Source organism: Myotis nattereri (assembly GCF_964212035.1).
Source record: "Myotis nattereri genome assembly, chromosome: 4".
NCBI classification, from domain to species: domain Eukaryota; kingdom Metazoa; phylum Chordata; class Mammalia; order Chiroptera; family Vespertilionidae; genus Myotis; species Myotis nattereri.
The window spans coordinates 81,400,972-81,422,480 of record NC_138079.1 but is presented as its reverse complement, the minus strand read 5'-3'; the positions used below and the strand labels follow the sequence as shown (position 1 = coordinate 81,422,480).

The 21,509-nt window shown below is 47.2% G+C and overlaps 1 protein-coding gene across 9 annotated transcripts in view; it reads right to left on the bottom strand.

Annotated features, from left to right (window-relative positions):
* CUX1 (cut like homeobox 1) overlaps positions 1–21,509 on the bottom strand; it is a gene marked incomplete at its 5' end in the record, with an annotated part of 366,038 nt that overhangs the window by 88,790 nt on the left and 255,739 nt on the right. For all 9 annotated transcript variants that reach the window (XM_081089614.1, XM_081089615.1, XM_081089618.1 and 6 more), the window contains 2 exons: positions 6,492–6,596; positions 14,570–14,618. In XM_081089614.1, coding sequence (XP_080945740.1) covers positions 6,492–6,596; positions 14,570–14,618 — 154 coding nt within the window. The remainder of the gene's footprint in view (positions 1–6,491; positions 6,597–14,569; positions 14,619–21,509) is intronic.

Here is a 21,509-nt window from a genome sequence, read left to right as displayed (position 1 = left end):
GGAACTGAACTCAGGACCCTTCGGTCTGCAGGCCGACACTCTATCCACTAAGCCAAACTGGCTAGGGCCGTGGTCGGCAAACTGCGGCTCGTGAGCCACATGCAGCTCTTTGGCCCCTTGAGTGTGGCTCTTCCTAAGCCTTAGGAGTACCCTAATTAAGTTAATAACAATGTACCTATCTATACAGTTTAAATCTAAAAAATTTGGCTCTCAGAAGAAATTTCAATTGTTGTAGTGTTGATATTTGGCTCTGCTGACTAATGAGTTTGCCATCCACTGGGCTAGGGTATGATGATTGATTTTTTTAAAAAACTTAACCCCTTCCCCAATTTGTTCATTGTGAAAAATATGTAAAACAGGGAAAAGATATTAAAAAAAAAAGAGAGAGAGAAATTAAATCTGTAATTCCATTTCCTAAGGACCAAAGTAGTGCGTTTTCAAACTTTTGAAAGTAATGATGGCTCCTGAATGATTCTGGAGCTTTCCTGCAGGGTGGATATACTTGGGGGCATGGCAACGGGAATGGGGAGGATAAACCTGCATGTGACAGCAGAGACTCAGGGCAGCTCACACTGCAGTGTGGAATGAATGCCATCACCCTCGCTGTCATCTGCTGTATGCCCCTGACTAGGGATTGAACCTGCAACCTGGGCATATTGAGATGGTGCTCTAGCCAACTGAGATACCAGGCCAGGGCTCACTTCACGCCTTGATTTGCCTATACTGGGGTAGAAAACAGCAGCTGCGCCCCAGCCTCTTTGGCTCAGTGGATAGAGCATTGGCCTGTGGACCGAAGGGTCCCAGGTTCAATTCCGGTCAAGGGCACATACCTCAGTTGCAGGCTCCTCCCTGGCCCACGCCCTGGTCAGGGCTTGTGCAGGAGACAACCAATCGATGTGTTTCTCTCACATCAATGTTTCCATGTCTTTCCTGCTCTCTCTAAAAAAAAAAAATCAATGGAAAAATATCCTCAGGTGAGGATTAAAAAAAGAAGAAAAACAAACAAACAAAAAAATGGCAGCTGCAGCCCCAGTTGGCAGGGACAGCCATGCCACTCTATGCATGATGTGCCCGTTACGGGGTTTTCACCTTTGGGGAGAGCGAGTCACCCAGGGAAATAATTTTACACATCACCCTCCTGGGAAACTAAGGCCTTTACCATTTAAGAATGTAAAGTTTTGCCGAAACCGGTTTGGCTCAGTGGATAGAGCGTCGGCCTGTGGACTGAAGGGTCCCAGGTTCGATTCCGGTCAAGGGCATGTACCTGGGTTGTGGGCACACCCCCAGTGGGAGATGTGCAGGAGGCAGCTGATCGATGTTTCTCTCTCATTGATGTTTCTGACTCTCTATCCCTCTACCTTCCTCTCTGTAAAAAATCAATAAAATATATTAAAAAAAAAAAGAATGTAAAGTTTTATGTGCAAAGAAACGATTCTTTCCTGTTTCTTTGATTTGTATAATATCAATTGGAAATTAAAAAATAAAAACAAAACTCTCCTTTACCACAGAGTTAGGGGAGCACCACCCTGGATCACACTGGGCAGATCAAGGTCAGGGGCCTAAGACAAGTCTTCTGGCAGTGCCAGGGGTTAGCACCTAGAACAGTGAAAGAAGCATGCGGAGGTGAACCCCAAGGAGGGAGAGAAGGGCACAGTGGGAAAGGGCTGGTGGATCTCATCAGAAGGAAGAGGGGCTCCATTCGAGTGGATACCACAGAAGGGCACAGAGGTTGGAAAGGGCATGAAGCTGGCATAAGGAGGGACTGATGCTGAGAGGCCAGCTCGGAAAAGGGCATCTTGGTGACCGACGGAACGGTCAGCGGGTGCCAGAGCTGCCTGGACTGGTGGTGCAGGCCTGGGGGGAGTGAGGGGCACAATGGCAGTGACATTCGGGGAGGTGGGTCTCAGGGTGGGGTAGAATGAACCATGTTATCTAATTTAACTTATTTATTAATTTTCCAACCTGAGGGATGCCAGCCATAAAAACTGTTTCAAGTGCTCCTAGGGGAAGAGTCCGTAAAACTAGCTAGAAGGTGATCTGGGCTTTTCAACAGGCAAGCAAGTTACTATATCAGTGGCAAGTGGTTCAAACAATACAGGGTGGGCAAAAGTAGGTTTATAGTTGTGAATATATGAAACACAGAGTTTATACTTATATTATTGTTTTCCATATGAAAACTGTAAACCTACTTTTGCCATACCCTGTATATGTAAAAACAGCAGCTCTCGGTGTTGAACCTGGGCCCAGGATGGGAACTGGCATTGGCAGTCCCAGAGGGCCATCTGCTAAACTCCTGAGGCCCCGTGTGTCCTGGCCACAAGCTGACTGTGTGACCGTGTGAACTAATTCAGGAACCTGGGCCACAGATTCCTCATTTATAACATAGCAAAAACCAATCGTGTCTTGCATAAACTAAATGAAATGAGGTGAATTACCCCAAAGCAGTAAGGCCTTGGAAATCCGATAGAAAAGATCACCCTACTGGAAACCCAAATGTGGCTCACTCTCCTCTCACACACTAGGACATCCTTGTTGTCTCACTGTGAAGACACATGGGAAACTAAGAAAGAAACGAACAAGGTCCCAGGAAATGATCCACAGGCTGCAGGTGGAGCAGAGGCCTGGGCCTGGGTGCCAAAGCTGGCGCCTCTCAGGCTGAGGACAGCTAGAAAGGAAGTTATATGACAGGGTGAACAGGGGCTGAGAGGAGGGGTGGCCTTTACAGCGGCAGAGAGGTTGGTGCCAGGCAGCTCGGATGCTGCTGATATAATTACTGAGAGGTGCAGCATCCATGGATTTGAAGAAGCCCAGGACCACAGGTTCCCTCGTGTCTATCCAGGCCTCTAGCCAGCTGCACCTGAGCCACTTGGGGGCTTTAGAAAACATATGGGTTCTGGGCCCCACACTGGAAACCATGGTTCTGAGGGTTCGGAGTAGGGCCTGGGACTCCCTGGTGATTCTGGCAGGGTTTGGGGTCAGAACCCTGGCTTGGACTTTAGCCTCTAAAGCAGCGGTTCTCAACCTGTGGGTCGTGACCCCTTTGGTGGTCGAACGACCCTTTCACAGGGGTCGCCTAAGACCATCCTGCAGATCAGATATTTACATTATGATTCATAACAGTAGCAACATTACAGTTATGAAGTAGCAACGAAAATAATTTTATGGTTGGGTCACAACATGAGGAACTGTATTTAAAGGGCCAGAAGGTTGAGAACCACTGCTCTAAAGGAAGGGACTGACTTTTTTTCAAGTGTGACAAGAGGCCCCTGTGGGCACCAGAGTGAGGTCCTGAGAGATAGTCCCAGCAGAGATAGTCCCATGACCCCAGGCTTCCAAGGCCTGTGAGGGCACCCTACATTCCTCATGGGGGCTGGGTCTCAGGTGTGGGGGGCACTGATGGCTCAGGAGCCAAGAGAGGATATGTGGGAATGCTCTGTAGAGTCTAAGAACATTATAAAAAAAGGAAGGGCTTAAGATGATGATAGTGTGTGTATGTGTGTGGGGTGGGGTGGAGGAGGGGGCGGGGCGGGTATTTCCAAAGGGAAAAATTAATGAGAAAACAGAAGTTACTGACGTACTAGTCCATTAAATTTTGTCCCTTTGAACACATTCGCCTCCTCTCTCCCAACCTGCTTGTGTGAAATATCACAAGTTGTGCAACTGTCTAGTGAGTCCTCCTACTGAGATTAGAACATCAAGGCTGAAATAAGCTAGATAATCATCTTTTATCCTGCAGCCATTTTCATATTAAGTATGAATGAGATGCAGGAGCACTACTCAATGTGAGGAAAACCTAATTGTGAAATGATGGTGCGCACAGGACCCTAGCCTGTGAGACAGATCCTAGGAGTCGAGGCTGATCGTAGCTCTATTTGCTCCAGCGGGAAAGACGAGAGAAGGGGAACCTCAGCTGCTTCTCTCGCACTGCCACCTCCATTCCTGCCAACGCCAAGCGGCTGAGGTAGGCTGGGTCTATGCAGTGTGTGCACCTGATAGACTCACCTGAGAGACAGAAAGGTATACTTCCTAATATTACGGCTTAGGTTCAAGGTGAACGAATAATATTTGTCTTGTAACTACCTGACAAAGGACCTGCAAGTATACCATTCCATTTAATGCCCATGAAGGTGGGGCAGCTGGATGTGGGGAAAAGAGTAGACTTTGGAGTAGGACAAACTTATGGTCAAATGCCAGCTGGGTGACCTGTGGCCAATTACTTAACTCCTCTGAGCCTCTCAGTTCCCTTCCCTGTGGTATGAGGATGCTAAAACCTGCCTCGAAAGACCCGGTGTCAGGAGGCAGCAATGGAGCAACCACACAAAGCCCCAGCAGGGCCCCTCACGCAGAGCAGGCACTCTGAGTGGCAGCTCACCTTCCAGAACTGGCAGTTCCGGTAAGACACCCAGTAGATCGGTCTGGGCCTTTGCTGGATCTATAGAGTCTACTGTTTCTCTCCTGAGTCCTGCCAGCCAAGCCCAACAGACATCCCCTTGCTGGCCCAGTTTCCGGCGCTTGCTCCCTGGCTGGCTGAGCTGACTGTGGGAACGCACACCCGAGGGAGCCTGGCAGAGCCGCTCCTGGAAGACTGAACCTGTGCCATGTAAACACTGCACTTAGCCGATGATGAAGTGTTTAAGCACCCCTGGGATCCACAACTCACTCTACCTGCAAACACATTCATTCCCTTCTGAAATGTTTTGGTTGCTACAGTCCAGGATGGTGACAGAAATGCTTTCAATCAAGGCACTGAGCTCAGGAGCCCTGTGTGGACACACTGGGACGGACGGCTTTCTCCTGAGGACCGGCATTCACCACGGAGGCCAGGAGAAGCCACGCAGACTCCATCTCCGAGGGCGTCCTCACTGTGACACTGGGGACAGTCCACATAAACTTGGAGGAGGGGACGCTGACAAGCCAAGGGCCATTTCAGGCAAAATCAGAACCAGAGTCTGTGAAGCATGAAGGATGTAATGGTCCCTAAATTGAAGAACTTTTCTCTATATCCTGAGATACTTAAATCATGTTTTACTGAATGTTAATGTAAAGAAAGAAAACAAAAATCCATTCTTAAAAGAGGTCCTGAATTAAAACTTTGCTTTAGATTCATTCCTGAGGAATAATTGAAAAGTCCTAGTCTAAGGTGGCAGAAGCTCCCCCGCCCTCGAATCCTGGCGTGGCCACTGGGCCCAGGCATTCCGGGCTGGGCTTACATTCACAGAGCTTCCATTTCTTCACCTTTATAAAGAAACAACAAAACCCCACTTACGGGGTAGGTGAACTAATGGCTGTCAAACTGACTTGTGCCCAACTGACACATGCTCACGACAACCACAAGCCTTCCTGATTCGACTGCTCTCTGGGAAGGGCCTGGCCCGTGCCTGCTTGCTCTCCCAGTGCCTACCATGGGCCCGGCACACAGCAAGGCTCTGTAACTCTGTGTTAAGGAAGAGGACTCCTGTGAGTGCAGTTCACTCGCCATAGGCTGCCAGAGCTGAAGGCACTTCAGGATCACTGATTCCTCTCTCCACACACAGGGACACTGAGGTCTAGGAAGTTTAGCTCCCCGGGTGTGTACAAAAAGTGACAGAACTGAGCTTCAAAACCAGGGCTCCCGAATCACAGATAACGATGCCAACCACATAAAAGTAATTGCTAAGGTTTCCTGAGGACGTTTATGTGCCAGTCTGTGCTTTGCTCAGATTTCTGAAACTCTTGTAAAAACCCATTTTACGGATGATGAAATTGAGACTCAGGGAGGTTAAGTGACTTGCCCCAAGTCACAGAGTTGGGGTCTGAGCCCAGGAGTGTGGTTCCCATATCCAGGTCTTAACTAGATGCTGCTCCATATAACTGCTTAGCACTGAAGGAAAGAGTCTAGACTAGAATCTGATGGCTGTAAGCCGCCTCGATCAAGCTGGGAAAGTTCCAGCTAAGAGAAATTTTTATTAATATTAGAAAAACCAAGAGGTGAAAGCACTGGCATGAGTGCCTTACTCTTCCTGAATGCCTACACTTCAGGCAAGATTGGGGGATTTGACTCAGAGTGGGTGCTACCTTATTACCTCCTTGGCTCTCCCAGCTCATCATGAAATTTTTCTCACTCTGGAAGGACACATTCAGGAGAAGACCAAACCTCCAATTTTCCTGTGTAATTTTGGCAAAGCTCCAGTTTCAGATCTCCACCCATCTGCCAGCCGCCACCCCACAAGCCTAGCTGGGAAGACGCTCCCTTTAAAGGTGATGGGATCTGTCTCCACCTCCACGCTGGGCGGGCGTCACGCTGACCACAGAGCATTGATGCAGAATCAGCAAAACTCTCCCTTTGACTCTAACAAGTTCCATCCCCAAACTGGTAAAAGCATTCCCCACCAAGACAGCAGTATTGCTTAAAACAGTCCAAAAAGGGACGTTAAAAAGCAAAGGAAGAGAGCAGCTGTAACAGAGGTATAGATGCCAGGCAGACAGAGTCCCCACAGGGCCCAGCTACCCACCACGTCCGGCGCCTTCTGGATCTGCGAGGCCAGCTGGAGAGAGTGGTTGGCTGACGAGAGCTGCTCTCTTAAGGTCTCCGCCTCTCTCTGAGCCACCTCTGCCCTCTGAAGGAAATGAAAAGGGTGAGAAGAGAAAGTACATTCAGTTTAACAACTGACAATTATTACAAGAACATTCATCAATTCATGCCTGACTGACTATAATTGATTTTCCTAAACACTCAACCTAATAAATGCTAGAAAAAAACATAGAATGTGATGGATTTTTATTTTAAACAGTACAAGGAAGAAATAATTGAGCGATTATGACAGTAATTTAACGCTAGGAGCAAGGAATCCCCTGCTGATAGTAATGCTCCGGCCCACTGAATTTCCCAGACTGAATAAATACAAGTGGAAATGGAGTCTTTTGATTCAATTTCTTTCTCTTCTCATAGACCAAGAAGATTTTATTGCAGGATTACTCCTGGGAGTAATTCTCACGGGTAAACAGTGAATTAAAGACACTCTGGCCATTCTCTTCCTAAAAACATGCACAATGTTGTGGTTGTTTTCCTTCGGCAAGTATTTCCATAAATGTACAGGGTGTAAATGCCACTTCTTTTGTGAGGGCCAGGCTTATTTCAACATATTTAACCCTTCACCCGACAAAGGTTTCTAATGCCGATGCTGCCATTCCAGCCAGCAAGCCAGTTTGGGGCCAGAGGCAGGAGGGTGGCCAGGCCCACTGGGGGTGGGGAGGAACAGAGCTGACTACAGGAAGTAGGTCCAAGAGAAATGAGTAAACACTTCTATCATTTTCATGTAATTCCCAGCCAAGGAAGCCAATGCCACTGGAGAGCCAATCAGGATTTCCCACTGAATGGCAAGAATAGGCCACCCTAGTGTCTGCCACGTGAGAGGCACTGTGGTGCAGTGGGCAGAGGTTGCGTATTTGGGGAGAGAGGGACCAGGGCCAGTTACCTAACTAAGCTTCCACCTTCCCATCTCCAAAATGGAAATGCCGCCTCGCTCTCAGAGACCTCGCAAGGATTAACATCTGCAGAAGTGCACGGTACATAGAGCTCATTCAGAAAGGTTTTATTAATGGGCTTGTCCTGATTTTACAATTACAATGAGAGGAAACTCTAAGGTGGGTGAGAAACGGTAGCTAATTCACATTGGACACGCAGGCTGAGAAATATCGTGCTCGTTCTTTCTACCAGACTTACATTCTGCTAATAGAAAAGATTAACGAGAAAAGCCTGGCTGAGCAGGGCTATTTCATGTGTTTTCTCATTTTGTGGTGTGACGTTATGGGTCTACTAATTGCTAAGAAAGACTGAAAAAGATAAACAAGAAGTTAGCCTGCCCCAGTACTTGCTGATCAATCTTGTTGTGTAAGAACAGGTCAGCAGCTTTATCCCATCATGTGACGGCAGCACAAATCTATCTGCTCTGCCTACAGACAAATTAGGATATTCCCAAGAGCAGTTACTTCTGTAGGGTGGTGCTGGTGGCCGCCTGCCCTGCTTCTCCAGGAACTCTTGGAATTGCACTCAATCTAATTCACACGGCGCCTGGCCAGGCCTGTCTGTGCTCAGGAGTCGCCTCCCTCCCTCTCTGCTCCAGAGACTCTAGAGCAGTGGTTCTCAACCTTCCTAATGCCACGACCCTTTAATACAGTTCCTCATGTTGTGGTGACCCCCAACCATAAAATTATTTTCGTTGCTACTTCATAACTGTAATTTTGCTACTGTTATGAATCATAATGTAAATATCTGATATGCAGGGTGTATTTTCATTGGTACAAATTGAACATAATTAAAGCATAGTGATTAATCACAAAAACAATATGTAATTATATATGTGTTTTCTGATGGTCTTAGGTGACTCCTGTGAAAGGGTCGTTCATACCCCAAAGGGGTCGTGACCCACAGGTTGAGAACCGCTGCTCTATAAGCACCCACCAGGAAAGGCGGCAATGTGCCCATGTGGCGAAGATGGCAAGGTGATTTCTAGTTCCTGCTAACTGCAGGAAAGTCTTTTCAGTGAGAAAGATTTCCCAAGGTTATATCTAAACGTGCCACTCCAAGCTTCTTCTGATAAACATGTCCTGTTACGGAGAGTTTACTCTTCACTTTCTAGTTAGCTAAACCCTTGGGCATAATGTCTCCATGACTTTGCCAGAATAAGTTGCATTTTGACACAGTTGAGGTCTCGCTGCCTAGGAAAAATATTTCTTAGCCTGGTGGAGGAGGTGTTCTGGTAGCAGCCAGGCGGCAGCATCACTGCCCACCCTGTCTGGCAATGCTGGCTCCGAAGTGCTCTGGAACCACCAGGGCTTGGCAGCCTGGGCAGGAGGTCCCCGACCAGGATCTCATGCAGGCATTTAGCTGCTCAGAGCAGAGTGCTGTCTCATCAGAGGCCAGTGGCTCACAGAACAGGGATCTAGCTATTGATGATTTCACCCTTGGTTTGCATAATTTTTCCAGAGCTGCTGTACTTCATTCCGTTTCCAAGTTCATGTACAGAGTGGCTGTGACCTTTCCATGCCGGTCACAGCCGCTAATCACATTTGGCTTGGCTACTCCACTGCAGCTTTGTGATTGTTTAGGATATGTATTGTTTATTTAGGCTTTATACCTTGAGTACATAAAAAACAAAACAATAAAAAAAATGAGTTGAGGTGGTTTGTGCAGCCAAACATGGACAAAGCTGAGCAACTGAAAATGAAACAGGACTGAGAGCGGCTGGGAGGGAGATGCTGTAGTTGTAAATTCAGTCCCGTCTTTGGCAGCTGAGGCACGGTGGGTCGGCACCGTGGTATCACTTGTTTCTGGGGTCTCCCATCTTCCCACTGTCCACAGACCTACCAGATAAAGTCTGGTTGTTCCTAGAACTGGAATCAATGGCAGGAGATGGAAAACTCTGGTGCTGTTTTCTGACCTGGAACCTCAGACACAGAGATGTGGCTGCTATGAGGCAGACACTCCATTCTGTTTCCACTGGTGGGGTACCTCCTCCCCTGTCCCTCCAGAGGCAGAGCCTGGGGACCAAAGCCAGGGCTCCCACCGGCAGCTGGTGACAGTGCTGGGTGTGATTTAGTGGCCACCCCATGACAAGAACAGCGCCTTGCCTGAGCTGCTCTCCCAGAGATTCTGCTTGCTGGCTGTTGCTCACTTTCTTTACTTTTCTGAGAAGTGAGAGTAAATGCTGGAAGTAAAAGAGGAGCTAGAGCCTGAGGTGACCCCACTTCAGTGATTCTATAGGAGAGAGGTGAGGAAGCTCTACTAAGAAATTTATTGCCATGTGTCCCAATAAATGTAGCTTTGCACTGGCCACCAAAGTCCCCGGATAGACCGGCTGCCCATGCTTCCAGGACTCAGCGCGCATTGGTTTGGATTTCTTTCTCAGGGCAGCCAGGCTGAATGCTGGAACTACACCAAGGCTACCCATGTAAACCTTACTTGTCACAGCCTGAATCACCTTCAGGAAAGCCAGAGGAGCCAATTTCCCTAGCTCCTCCTGCCCCAGGGACTCTCTCTCCAGGTCTTGAGGCCCACCTGACCTGGGAGCCCAATTTATCACACGAAGAAACCAATGTTCCCAGGAGACCCAAGGAGTGACCAGGGGTGCACACATGGCCAACTTACTGGCAAAGAGCCCAGGTGAGACCAGCACCTCCAGCAGGGCCTGCTCACAGCAGGTGCTCAAAACTATTTGTTATATGACTGGGGTTTGATGGGTGGGGGAACTCTCAGAGATGTGAATGCTTACCTCAGTCTATAGGTAGGGAAGCATGTGCTGGGAGACAGGATTTGCTCAAGGCCACCAGAACACAAAAACCTTGGTCAAAGAAAATGCTACGCCTTGCACTGAGTTCTTTTTCTCTTTGCATTTCTCTCAATCTTGACGCCTCCTCCTTAATGGAGTTAAACTGTGGTTTCCTTCTGAACCACCACCTGAGAGGGTCTTCTGTTAGGGTAGTCTCTTCCTTAACCATCAGGAAGGTGGCAGGAGGGGGGGCGCTCGCTGAGTGAGCGTCCTCCCGCCCTGCTGGGGCTGCTCTGAAAGGAGGGGCTGGTGGAGGCGCAGCCAGAGAAGCCAACCCAGTCACTAGGCCCACAGACAGCGTTTCATGTGGTTGGAGAGTACACAGTTGTGGTTTCTTATTTCCTATGAAGTCTCAAAGGTTCTGAACCTTTATTGCCACCAATTATGACAGTATTAATGAACGTGCCTTGACGTTTAACAAACAGGTGCAAATGAGACCGGACCTAACTGATGGTCGGTAGTGGACCCTCTTCTACTTCTCCACACCAGACGCAAAAGCACTTCAGCAATAAAATAGAGCTGCAGGTCTCAGCAGAACACCGTGACTACAAAGCTTGTGCAAAAATACTGTTATATGCCAATGAACTAGTAAACTGCTCCTCCTGGGGGTTTCCCCTGATGGGGAGGGGAAAGGCGGCTGAACCAGATGTCTGGCTGTGCCCTGCTGGTGTGTGGCCCTCTGTAGGCCTCCTCCTGCCCAGTCCACCTCCACTCAGCCACTGGGACCTCCTCACTTCAGGCCCATGTCTTCTTTGCCCCCATCTATCACAACAGCTGCTTACTGCTCCCCTGGCTTCCGGTCTTTCTACTCCCATTCATTCTCCAATGTATAGCCAGAGTGATCCTTCTAGGACTCATCTGATATCTTACTTCCACCCGTGATCCGCACTGCTCTCAGGATGAGGTCCTCCACACACCTGGCTGGATCCCTTGCTATCGGCCCACTCTCCCTCTCTGAACCTCATGGTTCTGGCTTATGGAATGGCCTATACACCCAGAGCTCATCATGTCCCTCCTCGCCTGCCTGTATGCATCCTCAAGCCTCCCTGGGGAGTTTTTCTCCTTGTGAGTCGTCCTTGTCTACCCACTGAGCCACCTAGTTCAATCCCTCTGTCCGTTCATACTCTGTCTGATGCCCCATCTCATATTCTCAGTGAGGGTTGGCCAGCATTGGCCTGCACAGTTCTGGTGACAGGGAGCCCACTCCCTTCCACCAGCCTCTGAACTCAGCTATGAAACAGCCAGACCCCTTCTCCTGGCCAGCCCTGAGGAGCTACAAGGACACAATTTACCATGTCCCCGCACTAGGCCTTCCCCGGTGTAATCTTTTAGCATCCTACATTCCTGAAATTATTCCTCTAGAGCTTGTGTTGAGTCCCTCTGTTGTCTCTCTCTGCTCCCTAAGGATCAGGAACATCCTCCAACCTCCTGGTGTCTTTGGTGTTAGGGTCCCTTCCCTGTCCTGGCCACAGAGGGGACTCTGAATGAACTCCATGCACCTGCTTCCCTTACAGCGTGAGTTCCAGGATAAATGCTTATTCCCTGGGGATGAACTAATTGTTGCAGGTGTAGAATCACCACCTCCTTCATTCTAGAAACTATTTCTATTAATGTAGCCTGAGGCTGCAATGATTTATTTTGGCAGCCACATCAGGCTAGTAACTCACCCTGAGTTGTTGGTGGAGCTCTCCTATGCCTCTCTCCACCCCACCATGCTGGCATTTCCCCAGAACAGGGATTTATAATGCTCCCACCAAACCTGTGCTTCTTTAGCAACTATAGAATGAATATTTATGCAAGCACTCACTTCTTACCCAGGCATTTTACCTTTAATCTTCAAAACAATCTTGCAAAGGAAGTACTAGTTAGTATTCCCCTCCCTCTCTTTCTCTCACTTAAAAATTTCTTAAAATTTTAATTATAGTAAAATACATATAACATGAAATTTACCATCGTAACCATTGTTAAGCATATAGTTTAGTATGTTAAGCACATTTACACTGTTGGGCAACCAATCCCCACTACCTTTTCATCTTCCCAAACTAAAACTCTGCACCCATTAAACAACTCCCCACCCTGCTCCCCCAGTGCCTGGCCTAATCTCTGTGAATGTGACTACTCCAGGGACTTCATGTAAATAGGATCACAGTGTTTGTCTCTTTATGATTTTTTTAGCATAATGTCCTCAAAGTTCATCTTTTTTCTTTAAAAAAAAAAAAAAAAAGAAGAGAAATGCAAGTCGTAGCTAAGAGACTTGTTCGAGGCTGCACAGGCAGGAAGTACTGAGTTGGGAAATGAACCAAGTGTCACTTGGGAGGTGGCACCCTTCTCTATCGCCCTGCCAACTGTCTTCTAGGACTGAGACCTGTCCGGGTGGCCTCAGCCCTTTGAGAATTGCATCAACTTGGCCAAACTTCTGTAGTACCTGGGACTGCCTCCGAGCCTGCATTGGACATTCACAGAATAAGGTTACCTGCTGCACAAATCAGAGCTTATCCCAAAGCGCCATCCAAAGAGAAGGCACCCCAGACTGGGGAGAGTGGATGGGTGGGAATTTGAGAAACGCAAATGGCAATCCTGTGACAGAGAGGTGAACGTTCCAGTAACTACTTTTGAGTTTAGGTCTCTGCAGAGTTGAGTGGTGCTGAGTAAAAACAGAGACCCAAAGTCAACTAGCTTCATAAGTAAAGGTAAATAAATACTTAAGCAGCTTTAGTAGGTGAAGCAGAAGCAGTGCTTTTACAGAAGGAGCTGAGTGAATGGGGGCACTTGGGAAACAAGACCATTTGAAAGAAAGGCAAAGGGGGCCCTTGTTCTGTGGCCTGTTCCCTAGTGTGCTGGTGAAGAGCACAGGCTCCAGGCCTGGCTCTGCAATGAGCAGCCACTGCCTCGGTTTCCTCATCTGTAAAATGGGGATCATAACAGCACTGATCTTAGTGGGCTGCACTGAGGTTTAAGTGACTCCGTTCATGTGAGATGCCTAGAACAGAGCCAGGCAACTTAGTGCAAAATAAGTTGCTCAAGAATTGGTAGCTCTTTCTACTATTACCAGGATAACTACATGTGATAACGCTATCTCAGGCGCTTCATTCCATGCATCTCTACTGAGGGCCTTCTGTGGCCAGGCCCAAGGCCCTCAAGGGTCACTCTGGGGATACAATACAGAACCCACAAAGTTTTCCTTTAACCCCTAGAGTGCCGGGGAGTGCGATCACGCGCCTCCTGCAGTGTCACTATTAGATGCTAGTAGTTCACTCTTTACGTGGGGAAAAAAACTTAAAAACCTTAACTCAAAATGCCTTGGCAATTTTAGCACAGTTCCTAGGATATTGGTTGGCACTCAAAGGGTTAAGAAAGAAGAAATTCACACACCCTGGGATTATTCTTATGCATAAACTGACATTCACATTTTAATCAGAGTTGAGGATGATTTTTTTGGTCTGGGTAAGCAATGCCAGCCAAGGGGAGGGCACCCTATGGAGTTTGCAGAAGGTGGGAGGCTGCGACCAGAGACCCAGAAAGGACTTCCACCTGTGGGGGCTGTGCTTGCTGGCCACGGAGGCACAGCCCCACACTTTCCTGTGCTGTGGCTGCCCAGCTGTCAAACTGAGTGTTGGGGAGGCCATGGCCTGTGCAGTCTAGGGCTGAGGAACATCATGGCTTTGGCTATTTCTCCCACAAATAGAGAAGATAAATGGGAAGAGCCCTTTCTTTCCAAAGCAGCAGCACCATTTGCTGAATAAAACTATCTTACTGTTCTACGGAGTCCTCGGAGAAGGAAGGGGTTCTACAGGTGGCCAAATTTTCCAGGCAGCTAAGCATTTAGAGCCACCAATACCGTGTGCCTATTTTGTGCCAGACACTGTCGAGGACTTCCTGAAAGGCACCTGTGCCAACTAAGTACCAGCCAAAAGGGGGCTGACCGCTGAAGGCTCTCTCCAGACAAGTGGCTTCACCCAGCAGAGGGGAGTGATAAAGACTTCTCTGCAGCATAATGGCTGCCACACGGACAGAGGCGGGTATGAGCCACTTCCCAGTGGACCATCACCAACCAGGGGGTGTCTGGGATGCTTGGGTCACATCAAAGACTTTGCCTGTGACTTTTCATGTATTTCTCATGACATCAGGAAAAGTGTTAACATTGATAACTGTATGTAAAAAATACAAGAATAACTGGCTTCTAACTTAGAGAGAAGCATCTTTCAAGACGACAAATGGCTATGCTAATATGACTTTATCCCTGAAGCCATCAAGCATCCTACCTGGTTTGCTCTGTCAAGGTCCGTCATGATCATTTCAATTTCATCGGCCCTAGGAGACGAGAGGAAGAGAGCGTGTTAGTCAGTAGCCAGCCAGGCTCCGGGGTACCCACAGTTCTGAACTTGGCAGAATGACTTATAGGTACACATTCCAGGTAGAGTCCCCAGTGTAGGAGGAGAGAAGAGCCATGCAGTCCTGTGATCGGGCACCGCTGCTCACTGGGAGGAGGTAGGCCTGCCCTTGAGGTGCTCCTGATCTTGTCAGGGAGAGAATCATAAAAAGATAAAGTACAGTGTCCTGCCAAAAGGTTGAATAGAACTCTGAACAGAGTAGTCTGGAAAAACAAGAAATGAAGTCTCCTTGGGAGAGGGAATCTGAAAAGGCTTTGGAGGAGATTACATGTGAACTGGGTTTTGAAGGATGAGTAGCAGTTTGCTAGGACTGAGAGAAACACAAGAAGTGGAGGAGAGGATAGCAATGCAGGTCGGAGACTCTGCAGTCTGCTCTACAAACCACCTGAGTTCACCACCAGCATCTGGCCTGCTCACACACAGGGAGTTCCAGGTCCTTTTTTTCCTGTTTTGAAAGTACTTCCTTGAGTAATTTGAAGGCAATAATATGGTTCCAACATATAACATCATGAGAGAAAATAATGCTGAGAATCCTATTGAGAAGGGTATGGTCAATTTTGAAAGTCTATGGGAGGTTAGAACTGGGCACCCTGGCAAGTCACTGCCCCAAACTTCTATATTCAGTTCCTGGCTGGTCAGTTTTGCTGTTTGCTGCACCCAAAGCTTTTTTAGCCTTTAGCCGCACACTGCGATTTGAGGCAATTTTATCAACTTCCCGCAGTTCGGACGGGGTAACAGATGCCTTGTGTGTAATCGGGTTCAAGGCTCATTGTATCTGTTTGAAATAGTATCCTGCTTTCAGACTGGTCTGAGAAAAGTCTGAAACAATTCATAAAATGTCCTAGTTAAGTGAAGTTATTTTTAGGATGGCTTCGTGAAGAAGGCAGTGTCTTTGGAAGACAAACACCCCAACTGGGCCTCTTCGGTGAAAATACAAAGTGAAAGGGGGTGGGTTGTGGGGGCAGCTTAAATTACTAAACATCTCACCGCATCATCTGAAACGGAAACCTCCAAGATTTCAAAAAAACTGCTCTGCCAAAGAAAAGGTAGTCTAATGACGACAAAGGATAAAAAAATAATTAAAGGTGTGAAGGGTCTAAAACAGGACAGAAAAGGATACCTGACAGTCAGTACAAAAAGCTGCTATCTTGACAACCTGCTGATGAAGTGCCAATTCCACTGGGTATAAGATGAAATAAAAGGTGAACACACTCTTCCTAAGGCAAATCATAACGTTTAAACACAATTTTGTACTTTAATCAAACAGTTATTCATATGTATTTACAAAGTCCAGATATACCCGGCAAATTTCCCTGGCTACTGGAATCATTCATTCATTCACTCTCGTGCCATGAACATTTCTGACACCTACAAGTTTCCTGGCCTGGGGCAGGGCTACGGGAGGGGCACGTATAGACATGGCTCCTGCAGATCTTGCCAGTACTGTGCTTTTACAAGAGAAGGATGGAAACACTTAGCTGTTGATTACCTGAAAAAACTCTATAGGTGGTGTCTCATGTCTCTCTCTCTCTTTTTTTAAAAATATATATATTTTATTGATTTTTTAAGGGAGAGGAATAGAGAGTTAGAAACATCGATCAGCTGCCTCCTGCACACTCCCTACTGCAGTGATGGCGAACCTTTTGAGCTCGGCGTGTCAGCATTTTGAAAAACCCTAACTTAACTCTGGTGCTGTGTCACATATAGAAATTTTTTGATATTTGCAACCATAGTAAAACAAAGACTTATATTTTTGATATTTATTTTATATATATAAATGCCATTTAACAAAGAAAACTCAACCAAAAAAATGAGTTCACGTGTCACCTCTGACACGCATGTCATAGGTTCGCCATCACTGCCCTATTGGGAATGTGCCCGCAACCAAGGTACATGCCCTTGACCGGAATCGAACCTGGGACCCTTCAGTCCGCAGGCTATCCACTGAGCCAAACAGGCCAGGGCGTCTCATGTCTCTCTTGAGCAGATGAGGGGAACTGGTTGCAGGACCCAGCCGCAGGGTGTGGAGGGCCTGGCTGAGTGATCAGAGATCCTGAGTGTGGGCCTTGGCGAGGGTTTTTCCTAGTCACTCCTGTTGGGTCCTCAATGAGCACTTTCATCTTCCTTACTTCTGGCTAATTTATCTGTCATTGACATATTTCTTCTGCTTTATTTGGAACTATTATTGGGATTTGGTTGTACATCTACTTCTGTCCTACACATCATTCAACCTTTCCTTATCCTTTCTAGATGCTTTTGGGGTGGTTCTTCAATTTGATCCAACTGTAGCTGTATTGGTCCTGTAATTCACCTTGTTTCTTCTGTTCCTTAGTTTAGTTATTCTGTTTTTCATACCTATTCCTACTTCATTCACTTAAAAAAATTATTCCTTGTTTTTGCTTTATGTTGCTATTATCTTCCCTTCTTTTCTTGAGTGCATTTCTCATGCTTTATTTTGTATTCCTGCCAGATCATACGTCCTGTTGTGGTTTTTTTTTTTTTTTTTGGGAGGGGGGGTCTGTCCTACAGAGGGGTGTTTTCTTCAGCTTTCCCTGGGGGTGCAGCTACCCTTTCTGGCAGAGAGGCAGGCCCTGCTGTCTCTCTCAGGATGAAGTGAAGGAGAAAGACACACAGCAGGTGCCCAATGTATTTTGCTGAGTAAAGAAAGAAGGGGCGGGGCGGGGGGGGATGACCCCAGGACCCAGAGGAATCACTGGTAACTCTCCTCCACCAGGAAGATCCTCTGGTCAGAGCTTCACCTTTAATTCTCTGGGAATTCCCGATCCTGGATCTGGAGATAAGGGGGAGAGGTGTGGCTGCCTGTTTTTATCCACTGTTCAATCCTTGCCTGGCTCTGCCATTGGCCAAGGGGCCAGTATAGGGTCAGACACAAGCTGAGGCTAGAGAAGAGAGGGGTTCCCAGGGGCCTGGCTTTACCTAGAGCTGGCAGCAAGGCTGGGACCTGTGGGGACAAATTCTACCAGATTTAGGAGACTTGGATGGGCTTGAGAGCCTCCTCAGACAGTGAGTGGTTTTGGATACTCATTAGTATGCCTACTATCCAGAAAACAATGTACTATTTCCAAAAGGTTTCAATTCCCTTATAAAGAATTAGTCACAATTAAACAGAAAGGTGCCTTCTCGGCAGTCTGAGGCAATCCCTGGAAGTGAATTTCAAGTTTTTCCATCTTGTGGTCAGTTTAACTTCAGTTACTAAGCAACCACTAAACTGACCAAAATATTGAATGTGATAACAACTATTGCACTTACCTTTCATTACAAGAGCAACTCTCAGATTTCCAAAGCTTTCAAATGATAATGACAACACTGAGCTCTGCTGTTAAAAAGCACGGCTATTCAGCACCAGGTATCCTGATGACAGCAGGGCCCAGGGGGGCTGCAGCTCCCATTCACAGAATGGACCAGAAGCCACAGGAGGAGACAATGGAAGGAACCAGGGAGCAGTGGGCAAGGAAAATGCCAAACTATTATTTTAAAAGTCTGTAGGCTTGTGATTCATTTTTCAAGGGGCATGCTTTTTAAAAGATCAAAAATATATCTAGCAGGATATTTCAGTGTGATCGGGGTTTTGAAGATGGCAAGTGCAGCCACTGGCACTTGTAGACGAGGACGGAGATGGTGGGGGCTTTGATCGTCTGCGATGGTCGCATCTTAGAACACATCCGCCACTGAGTCTGTGCAAAGCACTCCTCTCCACACTGCTGCCCTGCCCTCCCAACAAAATGAACGCTCCCAGACAAACTGCCCTCAATAAGTAACACGAAAATGCCCAGGGGTTAATACTACAACTATAAATGTTATCTGAAAAGTGCAGTAATGAATTAAATGCCATGTGCTTTCATAGAGTGAGTGTCAACAATATTCTGAAGGTTTTTCATTCTTTTCATTTTGAAGGCCCAACTACCACATCAGGATCTGGAGCCTGACATTAGTCTAAAATCATTTATTTTCCAAAGTCCATAATAACAGCACGTATTGTTTGCTCAGCAAAACTATTTATTATAAAAATTTAGTTCTCTCACCTTTTTACGAGCTGACAAAACAGCTCTCACTGATCTATTAACCTGCACGGCATTATGTTCCACTCCGACTTCAAAGAGCGAGTAATTTCAGCTTGGCCTAGAATATGTGGTTTATGCAGTCAGCTTCCTACGGATCATTTCAGGGTATTCTCTGCACTAACACGCAGCAATTTTTATGAGGAACTCAAAAGGACGTGGTCAAGGTGGATGGAAGGGAGATTATATCCACACTGGGAACTCTGTGTTTACTTTCACACTAGCTGCCCAAGTGCTAAGGGATGGCACCAAGGCAAGGCTGGTGCATATTTCAATACCCAAACACTCATACTGTCATCAGGATCTGTTAGACCAAGTGCATCTACAGGCAGTTAGAGAAGTGTCCTTGGCGGCTTTCAAAGATCAGTGTGTCTTCTTGGACCCAAGTTGAAAGTCTCGATACTAGATTATAAAGTTCTTGAGCATCAAAAGAAGAAATAGCTAATGATTAATCTTCCCTGTTTTAAAAATTAAGACAAAAAGCTCCCGTATGTGTAATAAAGTGAAGTCTCCCCCTTCCACCTGGATGCTGCGTTTGACGGCCTTAGCTGTCAGGAAGGTGACCGCTTTTCTGACAAGTTACACACCAGGCCAGGCTCTCTTAGTGAAAGGAGGTAGAGGAGACACAGTGGGCTCACTGGACCAGCATCGGAAAGAGCACTAGGAAAAGGAGGTGGCCAGAGGGTCAGGCACTGAGGAAGGTTTCTTGGCTGTGGGTCTAGAACCCCTTAATCGGGGTGGGCGTCCTCAGGAAAGGCCATCTCTCTCTGTCCCCACCTGGGCACACAGATGAGGAGCTGGGCACAGTGCAGAAGTCTGATCTCCCCGCAAGGAAAGGCTGGTCTGAGTCACATGCGAGAGCCAGGCAGGACTGTACCCGGAGGAGGTGGCACTGTGCCCTCCTTGTGCACAGGCACAGACCCACCCCATGGGAGTAGGTCATAGACTAGGCCGGGGACGGAGGGGCAGTCTCTTCTCAATCCTACTGAGCACCTACTATGTGCCACAGCTGATGGGGCAGCAAATGTCCACGTGGAGACAGCAGTGCTGACTTAGTAGCACTGGTATTTGCCTTATTACTAGGTCACTGACCGTACACTTGCACATCCTAAGGGCTTTGCAAACATGAGGAGGGAGAGTGTCGTGGAGGAGAGGCATGGTCTGCATCTGGAGGATGAAGACAAGTTTGTTGGGCAGAGAATAGTGGGGCTGAGAGAGCAACAACCTTCTAGACAAAGAAATCACGCCGTGGTGGGTGCCTTTAAACTTGTAACAGCTTTGTGGGTGCTCTCTTGGGCTTTCATGATACCCTGTGCCCTCATCTGCACATATGACAGGATGGTCTCTTCCTGCCCCTTTTATGCCTCCGATTTCTTTCTCCGGGATGATGGCATTGATCAGCTCTTCCAGACCACATCACAGCAAGAGTGACAGAGGGGATCCTGGCTTGATGTCTGGCTTTCATGGCGACACATCGGAAATTTCACCGTTAAGCATGTTCCTGATTTTAGACTTTCAATATCTATGTTCCTATTTTGTTAATGAAATATCCAACTGTTCCTATTTTATTAAGACTCTTTAATAAAAGATGGATATTGATCTCATTAAGTACCTTTTAAGCATTTATGGAGCTAATTAAATGGTTTTTCTCCTCTGACCCACTAAAGTGGTAAATTATACAGTCATCTGCTCCTGTTTGGTTGTGGTGTATTACACATTTAATGTCCTCTTGAATTCTATTTGCTAATATTTTATTTAGTATTTTTTCATAAATATTTATATATGGAATTGACCTTATTTGTCTTATCTTTGTCAGGTGAAGTCATACAAAACACTTTTTATAGCATTTCCTTCTCTTTGTAGACAAAGTGAGCTATCACAGATTTGACAATATTACTCTTAAAAAAACCCTACACCTATACCCCACCTGTACAATCTAAATCCTACCGTCTGGCAGGCCAGCCCTTTGGAGTCTGCACCCGGGGGAGCTCCCCAAGGCTGCCTCTGCCTGCCCCGCCTGCATCTCTCAACACTTCCTCTCCCATGAGGTCTGTGGCCTCTTCGGCATGGACTAATCCTTCCCTCGGATGCATTCCCACGGGGGTTAGTGTTCAAGTCCAGTCTGCCTTAGATGGGCTGGTGGATTCCAGGAACTTCTTTTGGCTCCCTCTCTCCCTCCCAGTCAGACCCAAAGTGCTTTTGGGTCAAGATCCTCTCATCCTCACTGTGGGCCAGGGTTCTGCAGGAAGCAGAGGGTCAACAGCTGATTACGGAATGACCTCCCCTAAACACCTCCTTTTCCAGCTTTATTTCCCACGTGTCAAACAATCTAGCCTTCCCAACAAAGAAACCTAAGTGCAGAACTGCTTTCTCATCAGAGCCATTGTACTGAGGTTTACTTTGTTTCTTGCAGATGTGTTTTTTTACAGCCTATTAGCAATACGCATCCCGTGTCAATTTCCTTCTGTAGCTCAATCAACATTCTTCACAGTCTCTTGAGTCCTACTCTGTTCCCTGAAGCCACCATGCTTGCCCCCATGGCCACCTCTCTGCTGAGGTCTCCACGCAGCTGCTGTCACCATCCAGGTCTCAGCTCTCATGGCCATCCTCTGAAAGGTCTCCTGGCAGCCTCACTCCCCATCATCCACTCGCTTTATTTTTATTGCACTATTATTCCTGTCTCAAAGTCTTGTTTGTATATTGATTACTTGTTGATTTACTGCTATAATCCC